The sequence below is a fragment of the Carettochelys insculpta genome, chromosome 30 (assembly GCF_033958435.1).
Source record: "Carettochelys insculpta isolate YL-2023 chromosome 30, ASM3395843v1, whole genome shotgun sequence".
Classification (NCBI taxonomy): domain Eukaryota; kingdom Metazoa; phylum Chordata; order Testudines; family Carettochelyidae; genus Carettochelys; species Carettochelys insculpta.
The window spans coordinates 12,307,427-12,322,602 of record NC_134166.1 but is presented as its reverse complement, the minus strand read 5'-3'; the positions used below and the strand labels follow the sequence as shown (position 1 = coordinate 12,322,602).

General features: G+C 63.4%; 1 protein-coding gene across 3 annotated transcripts; it reads right to left on the bottom strand.

Moving 5' to 3' along the window:
* Window positions 1-646: 646 nt before the first annotated feature.
* Window positions 647-13,951, bottom strand: ETV2 (ETS variant transcription factor 2). Of its 3 annotated transcripts, none has more exons than XM_074980575.1 (9): window positions 13,829-13,951; window positions 6,015-6,214; window positions 5,328-5,476; window positions 4,597-4,800; window positions 3,896-3,979; window positions 3,475-3,537; window positions 3,286-3,345; window positions 2,838-2,885; window positions 647-2,344 (listed from the first exon to the last, which is right to left on the bottom strand). In XM_074980575.1, the coding sequence occupies exons 1-9, from the start codon at window positions 13,844-13,846 to the stop codon at window positions 1,830-1,832; spliced, it is 1,341 nt and encodes a 446-aa protein (XP_074836676.1). In that variant the 5' UTR covers window positions 13,847-13,951; the 3' UTR covers window positions 647-1,829. The 3 variants fall into 3 exon arrangements, with proteins under 3 accessions (XP_074836676.1, XP_074836679.1, XP_074836677.1); XM_074980578.1 differs by lacking the exon at window positions 13,829-13,951 and adding an exon at window positions 13,342-13,487; XM_074980576.1 differs by lacking the exon at window positions 2,838-2,885.
* Window positions 13,952-15,176: the final 1,225 nt, after the last annotated feature.

Below are 15,176 nucleotides of genomic sequence, written 5' to 3'. Positions count from 1 at the left end.
CTGGACCAGGCCTTGGCGCCACCCTGGGGCAGGTGCTGGCCTGCATTCCTCCCAGGAGCCAGCCCTGCCCCGCTTCCCCCTCCAACCACTGGACCCCACTCCCTACTCCAGCTGTCCTCCCTCCCTGGCCTGGGCTGCAGAGGTTCCCTTCCCATAGGCTGCGGTGGCAGGAACCGGGCAGTGCTGCCCCCCCTCCGCGCAGGGTTGGGGAAGGTTGGAATAGCAGCACCAGGCAGCTGTATCCAGTGGGGGGAGGTGCTGGCTGGGGTGGGGGGCAGAGGAGGTGGGGTGCCAGGGAGGGGTGGCAGGAATGGTCGTCACTGTCCCAGCTGTCCACCCCTCACTTGAGGGGTTTTAAACTCTTCCCTCTGTGACCAGCTAATGCCCCCCCAGTCCGGCCTGTGCCCCCTCAGTGACCAGCCAGTGCCCCTGTGGGGGAGAGTCGGGCCTGGAGGTCTCTGTGCCCCAAGGTGGCCTCAGCTAAGGGCAATTCTGGAGTTCAAGTGGGGAATGGATGAGTTCTGGGGATTGTCACGTGCACGTGCACGCGCGCACACAGCCACCCCAGTGTCCTCACTGCTAGTCCTGTTCCCTATCCCCTCTGGGCCTCCCCACCCGCCCCCGCAATCACTTTCCCCACACAGTGTCACACAACACCACAACCTTTAATACACAGGCTGTGGGAGGCACGTTACAGTCGCTGTCAGCCCTCGGAACCGGCTGTGTTGGGGGTATCATGGCTACAGCCCCCCACTAAGCAGCAGCATTACTGCGTCGCACACTCTGGGTTCCCAGGGAGGGGGGTGGCGAGCAGGCGCCCCACAGCTCTGCATAGGGGGGTGGGGAGCAAGGGAGTGGCTTGGGGAGGCACTTGGCTGGGGTTCCTGCTCCAGCTTTGCCTGTTCAGAAGCAACAGCCAATTTCCACTCCTCCATCAGCACCACAGGCAACAGCCGCCCCAGTGGCTCCAGGCAACTGCCAGAGTTCCCACGCCACAGCCAACCTCTTCACCCCACTGCACCAGAGGTCAGCGTTCAGCAGCTCCGCCTCACTCCCTGCTGTGTCCAAAGGCAGCAACCCACCCACCTCCTCAGCAGTACGCCCTCAGCTGCCTGACCCGGCTGTTCCCTGCCAGCCGTGCCTAGCCGGCCCTCGCTCCCAGGCGTGCACCCCATCTCCTCGCCTGACAGGCATCCCCTGTGCCCCGTGTTCCCCGCCCCCTTGGGGTTGGGGTGTGGTGGCATCTGCTCAAGGCAGGAAGTCAAGTGCAAGTTTATCTCTTGTTTAAAAACCCTGTGCCCCAATTAATCCCAGCCCAGGGGCTGGCCCCAGGGCCCAGGCTGGCCCAGAGCACAAGGGTCCAGCCTGAGCCCAAAGGTTGGGGAGGGAAGGGAAGAGGTCTTCCCAGGCAGCGGCTGGGCTGCCTCCCCTTGGCTGATAGAGCCCAGGTGGCCCCTGGTGGGCCATGGCGCCCTGTGGCATGAAGGTGGTTAGGTGGCCACCAGCAGGCCAGGACACCCTCATGGCTAGTAGAGCTCAGGTGGCCATGGAGGCTGGATCGCCCCCGTGGCTACTTAGGAGGACTGGTGGCTGCTGGTGGGCCAGTACACCCCCATGGGAGTGGAAAGAGTTCAGGGGGCCACCAGCAGGCCAGGGCAGCCCATGGCTAGTAAGAAGAGGTCTGGTGGCTGTGCCACCCTGTGGTGAGTAGGAGGAGGACAGGTGGCCACAGGGGGGTGGGGCACTGCCATGACCAGTAGGTCAGACGGCTGCCCCCGTGGCTAGTAGAAAGTTCAGGTGGCCGTGGCAGGTCAGGGCAAGCCCCATGGCTAGTAGAAGGAGGTCAGGTGCCCGCTGGCGGGCCGCGGCACAGGTGGGCTCTGGTAGAGGTTCCCGGCACTGGCGTTCCAGTAGGGGGTGGGGGCGCTGAAGAAGTTGGCGGAGGAGGCGGGCAGCTGGGGGGCGTGGCTGATCCCGAAGCCCACCTTCTGCTGGTGGTAGGGCGGCAGGTAGGCCAGGTCGGCCGGGTGGTACTTGTAGGTGGCCCCCTCGGCCGGGTGGCTCTGCTGGGCCTGGCTGATGCCCTGGAAGTCGAACTTGTAGGCGTAGCGCTTGCCATGCACCTTGGTCATGATGCTCTTGTCGTAGTAGTAGCGCAGCGCCCGGCTCAGCTTGTCGTAGTTCATGTTGGGCTTGCTCTTGCGGGCGCCCCAGCGCCGCGCCACCTCGTCCGGGTCCGTCATCTTGAACTCGCCGTTCGTGCCCTCCCACGTGATGCAGCCCGCGTTGCTGCTGTCCGAGAGTAGCTCCAGCAGGAACTGCCACAGCTGGATCTGGCCGCTGCCTGCCGGGCATGAGAAGGGCATGAGTGGAGGGGCTCTTCCCAGACAGGGCGCCCCACCCTCCTTCAGAGTGAGCCACGCCCACAGCCAGGGAGCCCCACCTACTTGGCAGAGTTCCCCCTTCCTTCAGACTGAACCATGCCCACAGACACTCAGTGGAAGCTGGTTTGTTACTGGGGGAGGAGGGGCTGACCTCTGCCCCAGGTAGGAGGGTCCTGCTTTGTTGTTATAGGGTCTTTGCAGGTTTGTTTATTGCAGAGCTAAGGGTGTGCACTGGCTTATTAACTAAGTAACCCACCAGACTCCACTCCCCTCCCTGAGCCAGGAATCCTAAGTCCCAGCTTGTCTTTCCCCAACTTCATCAGCACCCCCCCAGCTACCCACCCTGTGCCAGAGCCAAGGCTCAAACCCAGGAGTCCTGGCTCCCAGCCCTTCAAGTCTCTAGCTATTCCATCAGCCCCCTCCCCTGCAGCTGTAACGGGTATTCAGACCCACCTGGGTTTGCCAAGCGGCTGCTTGTGGGTCCCAGGACCTGGTATGGATCTGAGCGGGGGTGAGAAGGGCAGGGGGAGTTAGTTGTGTGGCACCAGAGACACTCCCTGGACCCATCCCACTGCAGCTGTTATGGAGCCCCGTGGTCCTTACCCCAGCCCCACTTCTAACTCCCTGAACCCCCCTGTGGCTCATCACCCCCAAATGGGCTTCACCTCACACCCCAGGAGGCCAGCTGGCCACAAGCCAATCAGACACCTCCCTGCCCCCAGCCCAACATGAAACCCCCCATGGGCTGGAGATTGTAGTACCCCACACCTGCACCCTGCTTGGGGTCTAAAACACTGCAGCCAAAGCCCCCTCCTGGCTTTTCCCCCCTTGCCTCGGGATGTGGGGAGGGGCCATCCAGGGGGGGTTAATCTCCCATCACCCACACAGCAGAGGCACCCACCTGGGACCATTCGGGGGGAGTCACTCGTCCGATTCACACCCTGAATCTGTGGGGGGGACCCTGGGGGAGGGGAGAGAGAGCATTAGGGAGGGGATGGACATGCAGGCCTGCCGGCAACCTGTTCACCCTGGGGCAGGGGCGGCGTGCAGGTTTGGATTCAGGGATGCAACCAGGTGGGGCTGCCAGTACCTTTGGAGGCTGCACTGATGGAACTGCTCCAGCTGCTTCGCCGGATTTCCTCATAGGGGGATTCTGCAGGCAAAGAGGGGTGAGGGGGACAGCCCATTAGTGTGGTGGTGGGGGGGATCACTGCTGGAGGGGACAAGCCTGGCTCTGGGTGCAGCACCCCCTGTTCTAACCCCTAGTCCCTGTCCGCACCCCATGCAGCTGGGATAGAACCCAGCAGTCCTGGCTCCCAGCCCCCACCCTGCTCCAACCACTAGACCCCACCACTTTCCAGAGCCAGGATGAGAACCCAGGGGTCCTGGTTCCCAGCCCCACTCTGCTCTAACCATGAGGCCCCCCCCTTGCCTTCCAGAGCCAGGGTGAGAACCCAGGAGTCCTGGCTACCAGCCCAGGCAGCAGGGACAGGGTTGGTATTTAGACTCACCAGTTTTCACCTGCACCCGCGGCGGGGGTGCAGGGGGCTGGGGTGTCACAGCCGGGGCGGCCGGGTAGGTGAAGGTTGGGCTGCCTGTGTGGGAAGACAGAGTCCTGGTCAGCGACCCCTCACCCCAGGGCAGGTGAGGCTCCCGCACTTGGGGGCCATGGCCTATTGTGCTGCACAGGGCTCCCAGGTTTGGGGGGTGGGACTGGGGGCCTCAGACCAGGGGGCTCCCTGCCAGGCTGGGGCTCCCCGATCTGTGTGTGGGCAGGGAACCCCCTCATGGGTCAAAGTCAGTGGGCGGCAGGGCTCCTGGTGGCTGAGTGGGTCCCTGAATGAGTGGAGCTTCCTCATGTGCAGGGAGAGAAGCAGGAGGCTCAGTCTGGGCATGGTTCTGGCTGCCGGTGGGCGGGGCTCCCTGTCGGTGGGCGTGGTTCCGGCTGCCTGTGGGCGGGGCTCCCTGTCAGTGGGTGTGGTTCTGGTGCCTTGTCAGTGGGAAGGCGGGGTTTGTTGTCAGTGGGTGTGACCAGTTGCTTGTGAGCTTGGTTCCCTGTTGGTGGGCGTGGTTCCGGCTGCCTGTGGGCGGGGCTCCCTGTCAGTGGGCGTGGTTCCCTGTTGGCGGGTGGGGCTTGCTGTTGGTGGGCGTGGTTCTGGCTCAGTTGGTGGGTGGGGCTCGCTGTTGGTGGCCATGGGGGGCGTGACCATACTCTGCCGCAGGTAGGCCAGGTGGGACAGCAGCACGTCGGCGTTGTAGGGGGAGGTGAGACGCAGGAACTCTTCTTTGCCCATCTTGCACAGCTCTTTGCCGTCCACGTGCTGGAACAGGGACACGTCCACCTCCTCCAGCCCATACTCCTTCACCGCCCAGTCCAGCCACTGGCGCACGTGCTCCTGTGTCCACACGCCAGGGTCTGTGGGGGATAGACATGGACATGGGGAGTCCACCTGGCCCAGACGCCTGGGTTCCCTGATACAGGTACTTACACAGGGCAGTCACAAATATACGGGGATGGGGAGTCCCTGTGGCCTGGATGCCTGGGTTCCTCAGAGCTCTGACCACCCAAAGCACGGTGTCCCTGTGCACAAGGCAGTCCAGCTGTCCTGGATGCCTCGGTCCCAGGGACACAACAACCTGGCCGCTGCTTTACTGGAAGGAGGGACGCCTGGGTCCAGAGGAGCAGTGACTCACTTGGGGAGGAAAGAGTCCAGCTGGCCCGGATGCCTGGGTTCTCAGGCTGAAGGTACCCAGCCGGGAACATGGCATGGTGAGGGGCCAGCTGCCCGGATGCCTGGGTTCCTGGGAGGTGTTTACTAGCCCTGCCCCAAGCTAGGAAATAGGAGACCCTGGCACTGGGCCACACGTCAGGGAGAGGCAGGCAGTGGCTGCACTACAGAGAAGGACCATGACAGGGGCACAGGACAGGGAGGGTTCACTTACCTGCTGGGACAATGACCCTCTTCTCCTCGCTGGGGGGATTGGCTGGGGGGCTGCTCCGCTGGTCACTGTAGCTGGCAGGATAGGGAAGGGGGTGGGGGTCGCTCCCGGATTTGCCTCGTCTGGATATGCTGCAGTCCACAGGGGACTGTCTGTGGGGCAAAAGAGGGCATGAGAGCTGGCACTGCTCGCTCGGGGAGTGAGCGTAGATAGTCTCAGACGCTGTGTAGGTGGGCAGGAGCTGCAGGTTGGGACAGGGCACTGACAGGGCTGGAGTCCCAGAGCTGGGCTGGCAGGGGGCACAGGTCGGGCCTGAGGGGCACCAGCAGGACCCTGTTGTGTTCTGTCCTGCCCTGTCTGGCCCCTGGCACGGAGGCTGGCTGGGTTCACAGCAGAGCCCCGGTGCTGACTGAGGTTTCCTGGGGATGGGATGAGGGGAAGTGAGTCATTTCCTGTGGGTATCAGCACAACCCAGCTCTGCTGAGCCTGGAGCTGTGGGGCCCGGGGAGGGGGGCGGGTATGCAGGGGTGTGTGGCTGGACTGGGCCGGGTCCTTCTGCCAGGCCACAGGCACAAGAGACTCCCCCTCTGCAGCCGGCTCCGTGGGCCAATTTCCATAGCAGCTGGGCGTCTCCCAGATTAACACTACTGCCTCCCTGTGCCTGGGGTCCTGTCCGGTGCAGCCCCTCACCTGGAGCAGTTGACACTTTCATTCTCCCTCTTCACAGCGTGGGCCCTGCTGGGCTGAGTGGACCAGTCTGGCTCCCCCAGGGCCGGCCCCTCCTTGCCGTTGTACTCCTCAGTGGGGGGCACCTCCGTCTTCATGAGGTGGGGGGCGGCGTAGGACGGGTCGAATATGGACTGGTCCTCGCTCACCACCGAAAGCGCCTCCTGCAGGCACATGGTGGGGTTAAAGCCTCTGCCCTGCTTCCTGCAGCCCCCCAGCACCTGCTGCTGAGCCCCCACCCCACTCATTGCAGCACAGCGCCAACCCCCCCCCCCGCTGCATTCCTGCCCTGTCCCCTGCTGCTCCACTGACCCCCTGCTGGGGTCCCACCCCACTCACTGCAGCCCCACAGTGCCCCCTGCTGGGCCCCCACTGCATTCCTAACAGCACAGCGCCCCTGCTGCATGTCTGCCCTGTCCCCTGCAGCTCCACAGCCCCCCTGCCGGGCCCCTGCCCTACTCCCTGCACCACAGCAACCCCTGCTAGGTCCCCACCCTGCCCCCTGCAACTCCACAGTGCCCCCTGCCAGGCCCCTGCTCTGCCCCCTGAAGCCCCACAGCACCCACTGCTGGGCTCCCCTTCTCCCCGCAGCCCCATAGTGTCTCCTGCTGAGCTCCTGTTGCTGCAGCCTGGTGCCCCCACCACACCTCCGCCTTGCTCCCCACAGCATGGCACAGCCCTGCCTGCCAGTGTGCCCTGGTGTTCTGCCCCAAGCGAGGTGGTGGCTGTCCCTGGCCGTTAGTCCCGGGCTAGGGGGAGGGGATGTTTCCTGTTTGCCGGAGCCCAAGCGTGGCTGCTGCAGGTGACAGTTTAGTGGCCCTGCGTAGCTTCCTGCCTGGCCCTGCCAGGGCTACACACCCCTCTTCCTCCCCCAGGACTGGGGCCCAAGGAACCACCTCCAGCCTGGAGCAGTTACAGCTGACCCTGGCTATGCGAGCCACCCAGGCCAGGTACAGTCACACGGACATACATGACCCCCGCCCACGGGCCAATGCCCACATGAACACCCACCCACTACAGCCTGACGGGGGCACGCTGATAGTCTCAGCTGCACACAGCAAGGCAATCTCTCTCTCTCTCTCTCTCTCATACACACACAGAGAGAGAGAGAGGCCTTCGGCAGGCCTAGGACTGGTCCATACAGCTCAATATACAAACTTGCACACTGGGTACAAAACCTCACACACAGTCAGCCACACCCAATGCACTTGTGCAAACGCGGTCGGACACACCCACGGCCTGCAGCAGCCTGCGGGCAGGTGGCTGCTGCTCACACCTGGCGACTACACCCATTGGAGCCATTTGGCTGATGGAAAGGCAGAGATGGGGAACTTCTCCAAAGTTACATCATCTATGGCAGAGGCCCCAGGCCCCCTCCATGACCCACTGCCCTTCTAGAGATGGGCGAGAACTCCAGAGAGCCGGCTCCCAAGCCCCCCCCTCCTTATTCCACAAGGCTCGGATGCTGGGATTCCTGGGCTGATGTAGTGCCAGCCTGGTCAGGGCCTGTAGAGGGGCCGGGCTGGCTGGGCAGAGGCAGGTAGTCCCTGGGAAAGCAGACGGACAGGCAGAGAAGCTGCTAGCACCCCCAGAGGTACAGAACGGGCCTCGCAGGCAGGGCCATCTTGGGGGAGCGGGGGCGGGGATACAGGACAGCCCTCACCCTGTGTCCCAGGTAATCCTCCGCTGTCCTGTCCATAGGCCGGTGAGGGCTGCTGCCGCAGGGGACCCCAAAAATGCAGGGCCTAGAGCAAGTGCCCCACTTTGTCCTATGGCTGGTTTGGCTCACAGGCAGGGGCAGCGCTCACACTCATGGGGTACGAGTACAGGCAGAGGTGCGGCTGGGAAAGGTGAGGTACAGGCACACGCTGCAGACAGAGTAGCCGAAAGCACAGGCAGCGGGTGCAGGCAGCCCCTGCAGGCAGGGAATCCGGGGTACAGGCCGGGAAGCAGCAGTGTGGGGTCCCACACCAGCGCCGAGCTCACCCTTTGCCCCTCCCGTCCTGGGCTACACCACCCACCTAGAGGTAGCAGAGCCGCAAGGGTCTCCCCCACCCAGCTCATTGCCTGCAGTGCCCCCCGCTGGGCTGCTAGACTTGGGCGCTGCAAGCTCCCCCCTCCCCTGCTTGCAAGGGGTGGCAGGTGCTGCAGGATGACTCCACTGCCCCTGAGCCCCTCCCTGTGGCCCTGCTGAGGGGCTCTGAGCTGGGGAGTGTGGGGCGACTGCCTCTCTTCCCTGCCCCCCTAAACAGCGCGCTGGGCGTGGGCTCCTTGCACGGAAAGCAGAAGTCTCGGGGGAGCTGGGCCGAGCTTGCAGCCGGAGCTGCTGTTCTGGAGATGTTATCGGGCGCCCAAGCCCGGGAGGGGGAGGGGGGGGGGGGCTGGCTGCGGTCGCTCCCTTGCTGTGCCTGCCCGCCCCCGAGGCTGCTGCACTGCTCAGGGCTCTGCTTGGCTTGCCTGCTGCACCCTCGTGTGCAAGGCGCAAGGGGGGCTGCAGGGAAAGGCACCTGGAAGAGGCAAGGTGGCGGGTGGCCCCCTGTGGGCTGAGGCATGTGGCAGCGCTGAGGCTGTCTGAGGGCACAATGCACAGGGGGCGTGGTGCAGCCGTGTCTCCGGGGCACCAGCCGTGGTGTCCCAGGGCGGTGCCCTCTGGGTACCAGCCCTGCAGTGCTGAACAGGGGAGGGGGCTGCTTGTCACTGCAGGCTGGCACCCACCTTTGCACAAGCTCCTTGTGGTGCAGGGCCATCGGGGTCACCCCAAGCGGTGCAATAACCCAGGCAGCTGCAGCAGAGCGCTGGCTGCATCGCACGGCCCAAAGCAGCCGGAGGGGGCTCCACGCAAGGCCTGCTGGCCCAGGGCAGGGTGGAGAGGCCGCGGCAGCACACAAAGGGCCGGGGGGGGCGACGCCGTCGTTAGACGAGCTCCGGGTACCCCATTGTGTGAGGCAGACACAGATCCCCGTGTGTAATCACCTGCGGTGCCCAAAGCAGGGGCCACCTCTTGCAGCACAGAGCATGGTGGAGCTGGCCCTGTATGGTGCACACACGAGCCGTGGAATCATGCCCTCCTCATCGCACGAGCATTGTGCCACGTGCCCCACAAGCCCTCATGTTACCATCACATCAGTGCATGCACAAGGCAGCCTCCCCCAGCAACAGAGGTGCCATTTACAGCCCACTGGGTAGTGCAAACATGGCCCCATCGCACAAGGGACGTGCCAGCCACATCACGGTCAGGTCAGAGCCAAGGCTGCAGCCTGCACAATAGCATGCAGTTTGCAGGCCTGCAGAACATGCCTCACAATCAGTGTGTTGCACGAGCAGTGCAACTGCACAGCCGTAGCCTGAGGGATGTGCCAGTTGCATCATAACTGCAGCCTGCATGACTCGCACACTTACACGGTTGTTGCACAGCAGCTGTGCCATTTGTACCAAAATCAGAACACACACAAGCAGTGCAAGGGTGTGCCCGGTGTATGACAGGTGCAACACGTCTCACAAATACAGCATGCACAAGGAGTACACTATTTGCACGCCCATTGCACGACAGCTGTGCCACATGCACCAAATCAGAGCACAAGCAGTGCACTTGTATACCTGCTACACAGCAGCCACAGTAGCTGCATCCCAACTGGAGTGTGGACAAGCTGTGCAATTGTACACGTTGCACGATGGGTGAGCTGCATGCTTCACAGCCAGCACGTGCACCGTCAGTGCGATTGCACAAGAGCTATGCCACACCCAGTATGCATGGCCAGTCCCATCCCAGCCTGTGGCACCAGGTGGATCCAATGTTGGAGCTCTCAAGCAGGACAGGGTAACACAAACCACAGGGAAGAGAAACTACGGTGCCCTGTGTGGCGTGCACGTAACGTGCCAGGCCCATGCAGTCGAGGAGGGGTCACAGGATGGGTTCTCGTGTGCTGCATGTGCCTGGGAGGGGAGCCAGGCACGGGACACACACCGAGCGCTCTGCACAAGGCGCTGGGGGTGTTCTGCGTCACCATCCCAGCCCCTTTCCTGCGGCTGTACAGCCTGGCGCATCCAGCAGCGACCGAGCCCCACCCCCACCACAAAACTCCAGCCAGCACCACAGGCAGTGGGAGTCAGGGATCTGCTCCAGGAGCAGGGACAGGGCAGGATACCGGGGCAGACGGGCCCATGGCGGCTGAGGCAGGGCGGGATACCGGGGCAGATGGGCCCATGGCGGCTGAGGCAGGGCGGGATACCGGGGCAGATGGGCCCATGGCGGCTGAGGCAGGGCGGGATACCGGGGCAGATGGGCCCATGGCGGCTGAGGCAGGGCGGGATACCGGGGCAGACGGGTCCATGGCGGCTGAGGCAGGGCGGGCTACCGGGGCAGATGGGCCCATGGCGGCTGAGGCAGGGCGGGATACTGGGGCAGATGGGCCCATGGCGGCTGAGGCAGGGCGGGATACCGGGGCAGATGGGAGCGGGGGGAGGGGGGAGTCTGACGGGGGAGGGGTGGCAGGGTCTGTGCACATTGTGCGGGGCTGTGTTGGGCAGCAGCACAGGAAGCCGAGACAGGAAGCCTGAGGCTGCGAAGCCGGAAGCCCCTTGGGCTCCTGATAAGGCCACCTGACAGGAGCGAGGCTCGGAGCCCGCTGGCCTGGGCGGCTTTAAATAGCTCCCATCCGGCCAGACAATGGGCTGGGGCACCGGCTGGGTGGGGCCCCTGATGCACTGGCTCCCAGCCCCGCCCCCCCCCACAGAGCTCCAAGTCAGTGAAGGTGGACAGCAGGTTTTGTAGCGCTGCTGCTCAATTGAGGCCACCTGGTCCCTAGGCCCAGATGCCCTGGGTAAACTTGTGTCCATTGTTACATCTCCCAGTGCCTCAGTTTCCCCTGCCCCACAAAGAGAAGGCTCCTCCCTTTGTGGTTGTACGCAGGGAGCAGGCAGCCGTGCTGGCCTGCAAATGAAACACCCTGCAACTAATTGTTACAGTTTCCTGGCAGCTGAAATACACCAAGGTCAGGTGTAGCACCCCCCCCCCCCGCCCCCGCCCCTCTAATCCCCATCAAACAGGCAATTACACGAGAGCCAGAGAGAGAGGGTGGGAGACAGGTGAGCACATGCACAGAGCCAGGCAGCTGTACGCACACACAGACACAAAGACAGGTTGACACACATGGCCCGGCAGGTGTACAACCTCCAGGGAGACAGATACACACCTGCATAGAGACAGGTAGCCACAAAGACCTGCTGACACACTGGCAGACAGGCCCAGAGACCCACGTGCGCACACACACACCCCGAGACAGGTAGACACACCAAGGCAAATACCCCTCTTCTCCCACAGAACAGCCCAGGGATTCCCAGTAGGAAGGGAGACACACCCGGTGTGGTTGCCGTTTCAGCCCCACCCCGTGTGATAAGGGAGCTTCAACCTGATAACAGCCAGACACACAATCTGGCCCACAGGAGAAACTGGAAGAGCTGTTACGCTGTGTGGGAACAAGGGGTGTCTGGAGGGAACTGGCACAGACCAAATGAGCTGTAATGCAGCCAGCTGTGTTCAGCTCGGGGCGTGGGGGGAGGGTTACCAGCCCCCCCCCCCCCCCGCCCCAGGACTGGCCTGGAGTCTCGGGAGCGCATGTCAGGGGATGTGGCCTGGTCACCCTGCCTGGTGCCGGGGTGGGGCTGCTGGAGGTGCCCAGCCTGACAACGGTACTTTCAGCTTTGCTGGCCTGTGTTGCTGCTCTCAAAGAGCTACAGAGCCTCAGGTCAAGCCCAAGTTTTGGCAGATCCCAGCACCCTGTGCCAGGGGCCGGTTGGTGCCCTGCGCCGGGGCTGGTCTGAGTGCGGAGTTCAGGGCATGACGGGAGCGTGATGGACGAGGCAGGCTCAAAAGTCACCTCCAACGCTGACCTGAAGGCAGGGCCAAGCACCCAGCTGGGATGGGCAGCACCAGCCTGAAAGGCTAGAGAAAGCCCCACCCTCAATTGTAGCACAACCTCCCCCAGCCCCCCCCCACACCCCCTGTGGGGTCAGAGGGATGGGTCTGGTGCCCCCAGGGAATACACCCACGATTGATGAGGGGCAGCACAGAGGGCCGAGCGGTTGGGGGGGGGGGGTTTATGCTGCCCACTGAGCCAGGGGGAATCACCCTGGGGCTGCAGATTTATGGACCGTTTGCTGGAAAAGCCCCCCCCCCCCCCCCCCCGCCCGAAACTCCAGCGTGTCTGCAGCGGGGTGTGCGGCTCTGCCAGCTGGGGGCTCACTGACACCCTGCCTGGGTTCTGCCCTCGGCTCTGGGAGGGGAGTGGGGTCAAGTGGTTAGAGCAGGGCACAGGGGAACCAGGGCAAATCCCTCACCTACCTACTGTGCCATCTTGGCTGCCTCTGGGCCTGTTTCTGCTTCTCCGCTTTCTCTGCTGTACGCTTTAGGCAGGGCCTGTGTCCATGCAGCGCCTGGCACAACGGAGCTCTGATCCCAGCCCGGGCAGGGCCTGTCTCTCCTTGCGCAACTGTGCTATTGGGTGCAGCAGCCTCAGCAGCCGCAAGCTCCAGGCTGGTCCCCAGGAACCGGAGCTGGGCACACCCTGCAAAGCAGCCTGTTCCCCTGGCTGGCCAAGGCTCCTGTTCCCCCTCAGCTGCGGTCACGGCCTGGCTGAGAAAACAGCCTCTCCCCAGACTGGGCTTGGTGTGGCCAGGGAACCGTGGGGGTCGGGGGAAGGTGGAGGTGTGGCTCTAGCAACCTCCAGGTGCAGCAACTTTTATCTGCCCTGCCCAGGGCTCCCCAGGCATCTCCCTGTCCCGGAGCACCAGGGATGGGTGGCTCGTATGTGATTCCCTTGTTGGCTCAGGGCCTGGTCCATTTCCCTCCCCACTGAACACAGCGACCTGAAGCCCCATCTCTCCTAGTGGCCAACCCTGCTCCCAAAGAGCTGGAACTCTGGGGCTAATCCAGGCGGTGCTGAGCCCTAGACCTGCCCGCCCTGCTCCAGGGCAAAGGTGCAATGGCTGTGTAGCAAAGGCAGCCCCTCAAATCCAGCTGGGCTTCCAAGCTGGGTCCCGGGAGCACTGCCCCAGGCCAGGCAGGCTAATCCCAGCTGGGGTGCAGCTAACCCACACAGGGGCCGGGGAGGAACTCCTGAGCGCGCGCCGGGACAGGCACTTTACAGAGAACTGGTGGAAAGAGAAAAAAACGGGGAGAAAACCGCCTGAATGTGACCGACAGGCCGAGCCAGGGGAGCCGGACTCTGCAGCCCAGGGAAGGCAGGAGAAGAACAAGCCTGCATGCTCTGAAAGCCCCACAGGAGACACTGACCTGTTAAGCAAGGCTGCACCCCCAAATCTCCATCGTGGGGCCACAGCCACCCTATTTCCAGCCTGGCCTGAGATCCTTTCTCCCCTGCGTTGGAGGGACTGTCCATAGCTGCCCCATGGCACCCCAGTGCTACATGGAGGGGTGAGCCCCATTTCCTTCCCTCGGGGAGGAGGCGCTCCCCGAGCCTGACCCCCTTCCCGCTCACTCCCGGGGCCAGGGGAGAGGCGTGTGCATGTGTGGGGCTCTGGCTGCACGGCGCTGCGGGTGTCTCGCTCTGGGGCGGTTTGGTTTGGGTTATTTAAGCTCAGCAACATCGACCGCCACGAACGGGAAGGAAGAGGAAATTTGTTGTACCAGAAGGAAAGAGCGGGGGGGGGGCGTTTGTGGAGCTGGGGTGCGCACCAGAGAGGAACTGAACGCCGCCCGCCCGCCCGGCACCAGCCAGCCCCAGCTGGAGCAGACCTGGGGGACCATCTCCAGAACCTACCTTGATGGTTCCGTCCATCGCTGGGCCCGTGCTCAGCGCCTGCCTAGCGCGCCATGGACGAGGCGAGGCGGTGCATTGGCAGAGGGGGCCGGATGAGCGGGGCTCAGGGTGTGTGTGTGTGTGTATGTGTGTGTGTGTATGTGTGTGTGTGCGTCTCATTTTGGGAAGTGAAGTCACACAAACCGCTGGGGCTGGTTTCCTATTGGTGTGACCGAAATTTGCAAAGCTTTTTTTTTTTCTTCTTCTTCTTTTGGCGCTCGGGTTGGGTGCTTCTGCACTGCCATTGGGGAGGGCAGAGGTGTAAGGGGCTCAGTGCAGAGAATTGGCGTGCCGGGGGGGGTGTTGTAGCACATTTAGCCCTTGCACAACAATAGTGATGCACAGCTTTCAATTTTCACTATCAATCTGCCCAGCGGCAGCACCCAGCCAGAGCAGGGCAGAGCAAGGCCCCGTTGCCCCAGGCACTGCAGAGAGAGCTAGACAGACCCTGCCCCAGTGGCAATCGGGGCACTGTCATGCCAGGTGCTGCCCGGACCCAGCCAGAGGCAGGGCCTGCCCCAGAGAGTTAAGTCTCCAAAGGGAAAAAGCAGGAGAAACAGGCCCAATGTTACACATTAGCACTGAGAACCAACCCCAGGAGTCCTGGCTCCTCCTGCTCTAACCACTAGACCCCCATGCTGCTCCTAGAGCTGAGGATGGAACCCAGGAGTCCTGGCCTCCAGCCCCCACCCTGTGCTAACCATTAGCCCCACTTCTTTATCAGATCCTGGCTAGAACCCAGGAGGCCAGGCTCCCAGAGTGGGGGAAGGGAGGTGTAGTGGTTAGAGGAAAGGAGGTCGGGCACCAGAATGGCTGGGTTCCATTCCCAGCTCTGGGGGCAATGTGGGGTCTGGTACGTTAGTACAGGTGGGACTGGGAGCCCGGACTCCTGGGTTCTTCCCACCCCCCCGCAACCACCTCGCACAGCAGGAGGGGGCTGGGCAGGAAGTGGTTATGGGGTGAAGACTACTAAGAAATGCAAATCCTCGAAGGAGCCTGTGCCAGGAACCCAGCAGCACAAACCCCACAACCCCTCCCCAGCTCTGCTCCCTCTTGGCTAGTGCTGGATCGAGCCCGATGGGCCCTGGGGGCAGGGCAGTCACAGACTAGGGGCTGGCCGTGCCCCAGGCTGCCTGCTACAGGCCATGGGGACAGGACCAGCTGGGCACAGGCTGCTGCAGCCACCCCAGTGGTCGGCCCCCTAGAGACCTGGGGGGCAGGGGACACCCCCCCAGCACAGGGTCCAGCCAACCGGAGCACTGAGCAGCACAACCCCACCAGGGGTGTGTCAAACTGAGCATCTGTTGTG

Excerpts from the sequence above, each read along its gene's own strand:
- ETV2 (XM_074980575.1), bottom strand. Across the intron at positions 4,801-5,327 it reads GAGGGTCATTGTCCCAGCAG|ACCCTGGCGTGTGGACACAG; the intron begins GTAAGTGAACCC and ends TATCCCCCACAG. Across the intron at positions 2,345-2,837 it reads CAGCCGCTTGGCAAACCCAG|GCAGCGGCCAGATCCAGCTG; the intron begins GTGGGTCTGAAT and ends CATGCCCGGCAG.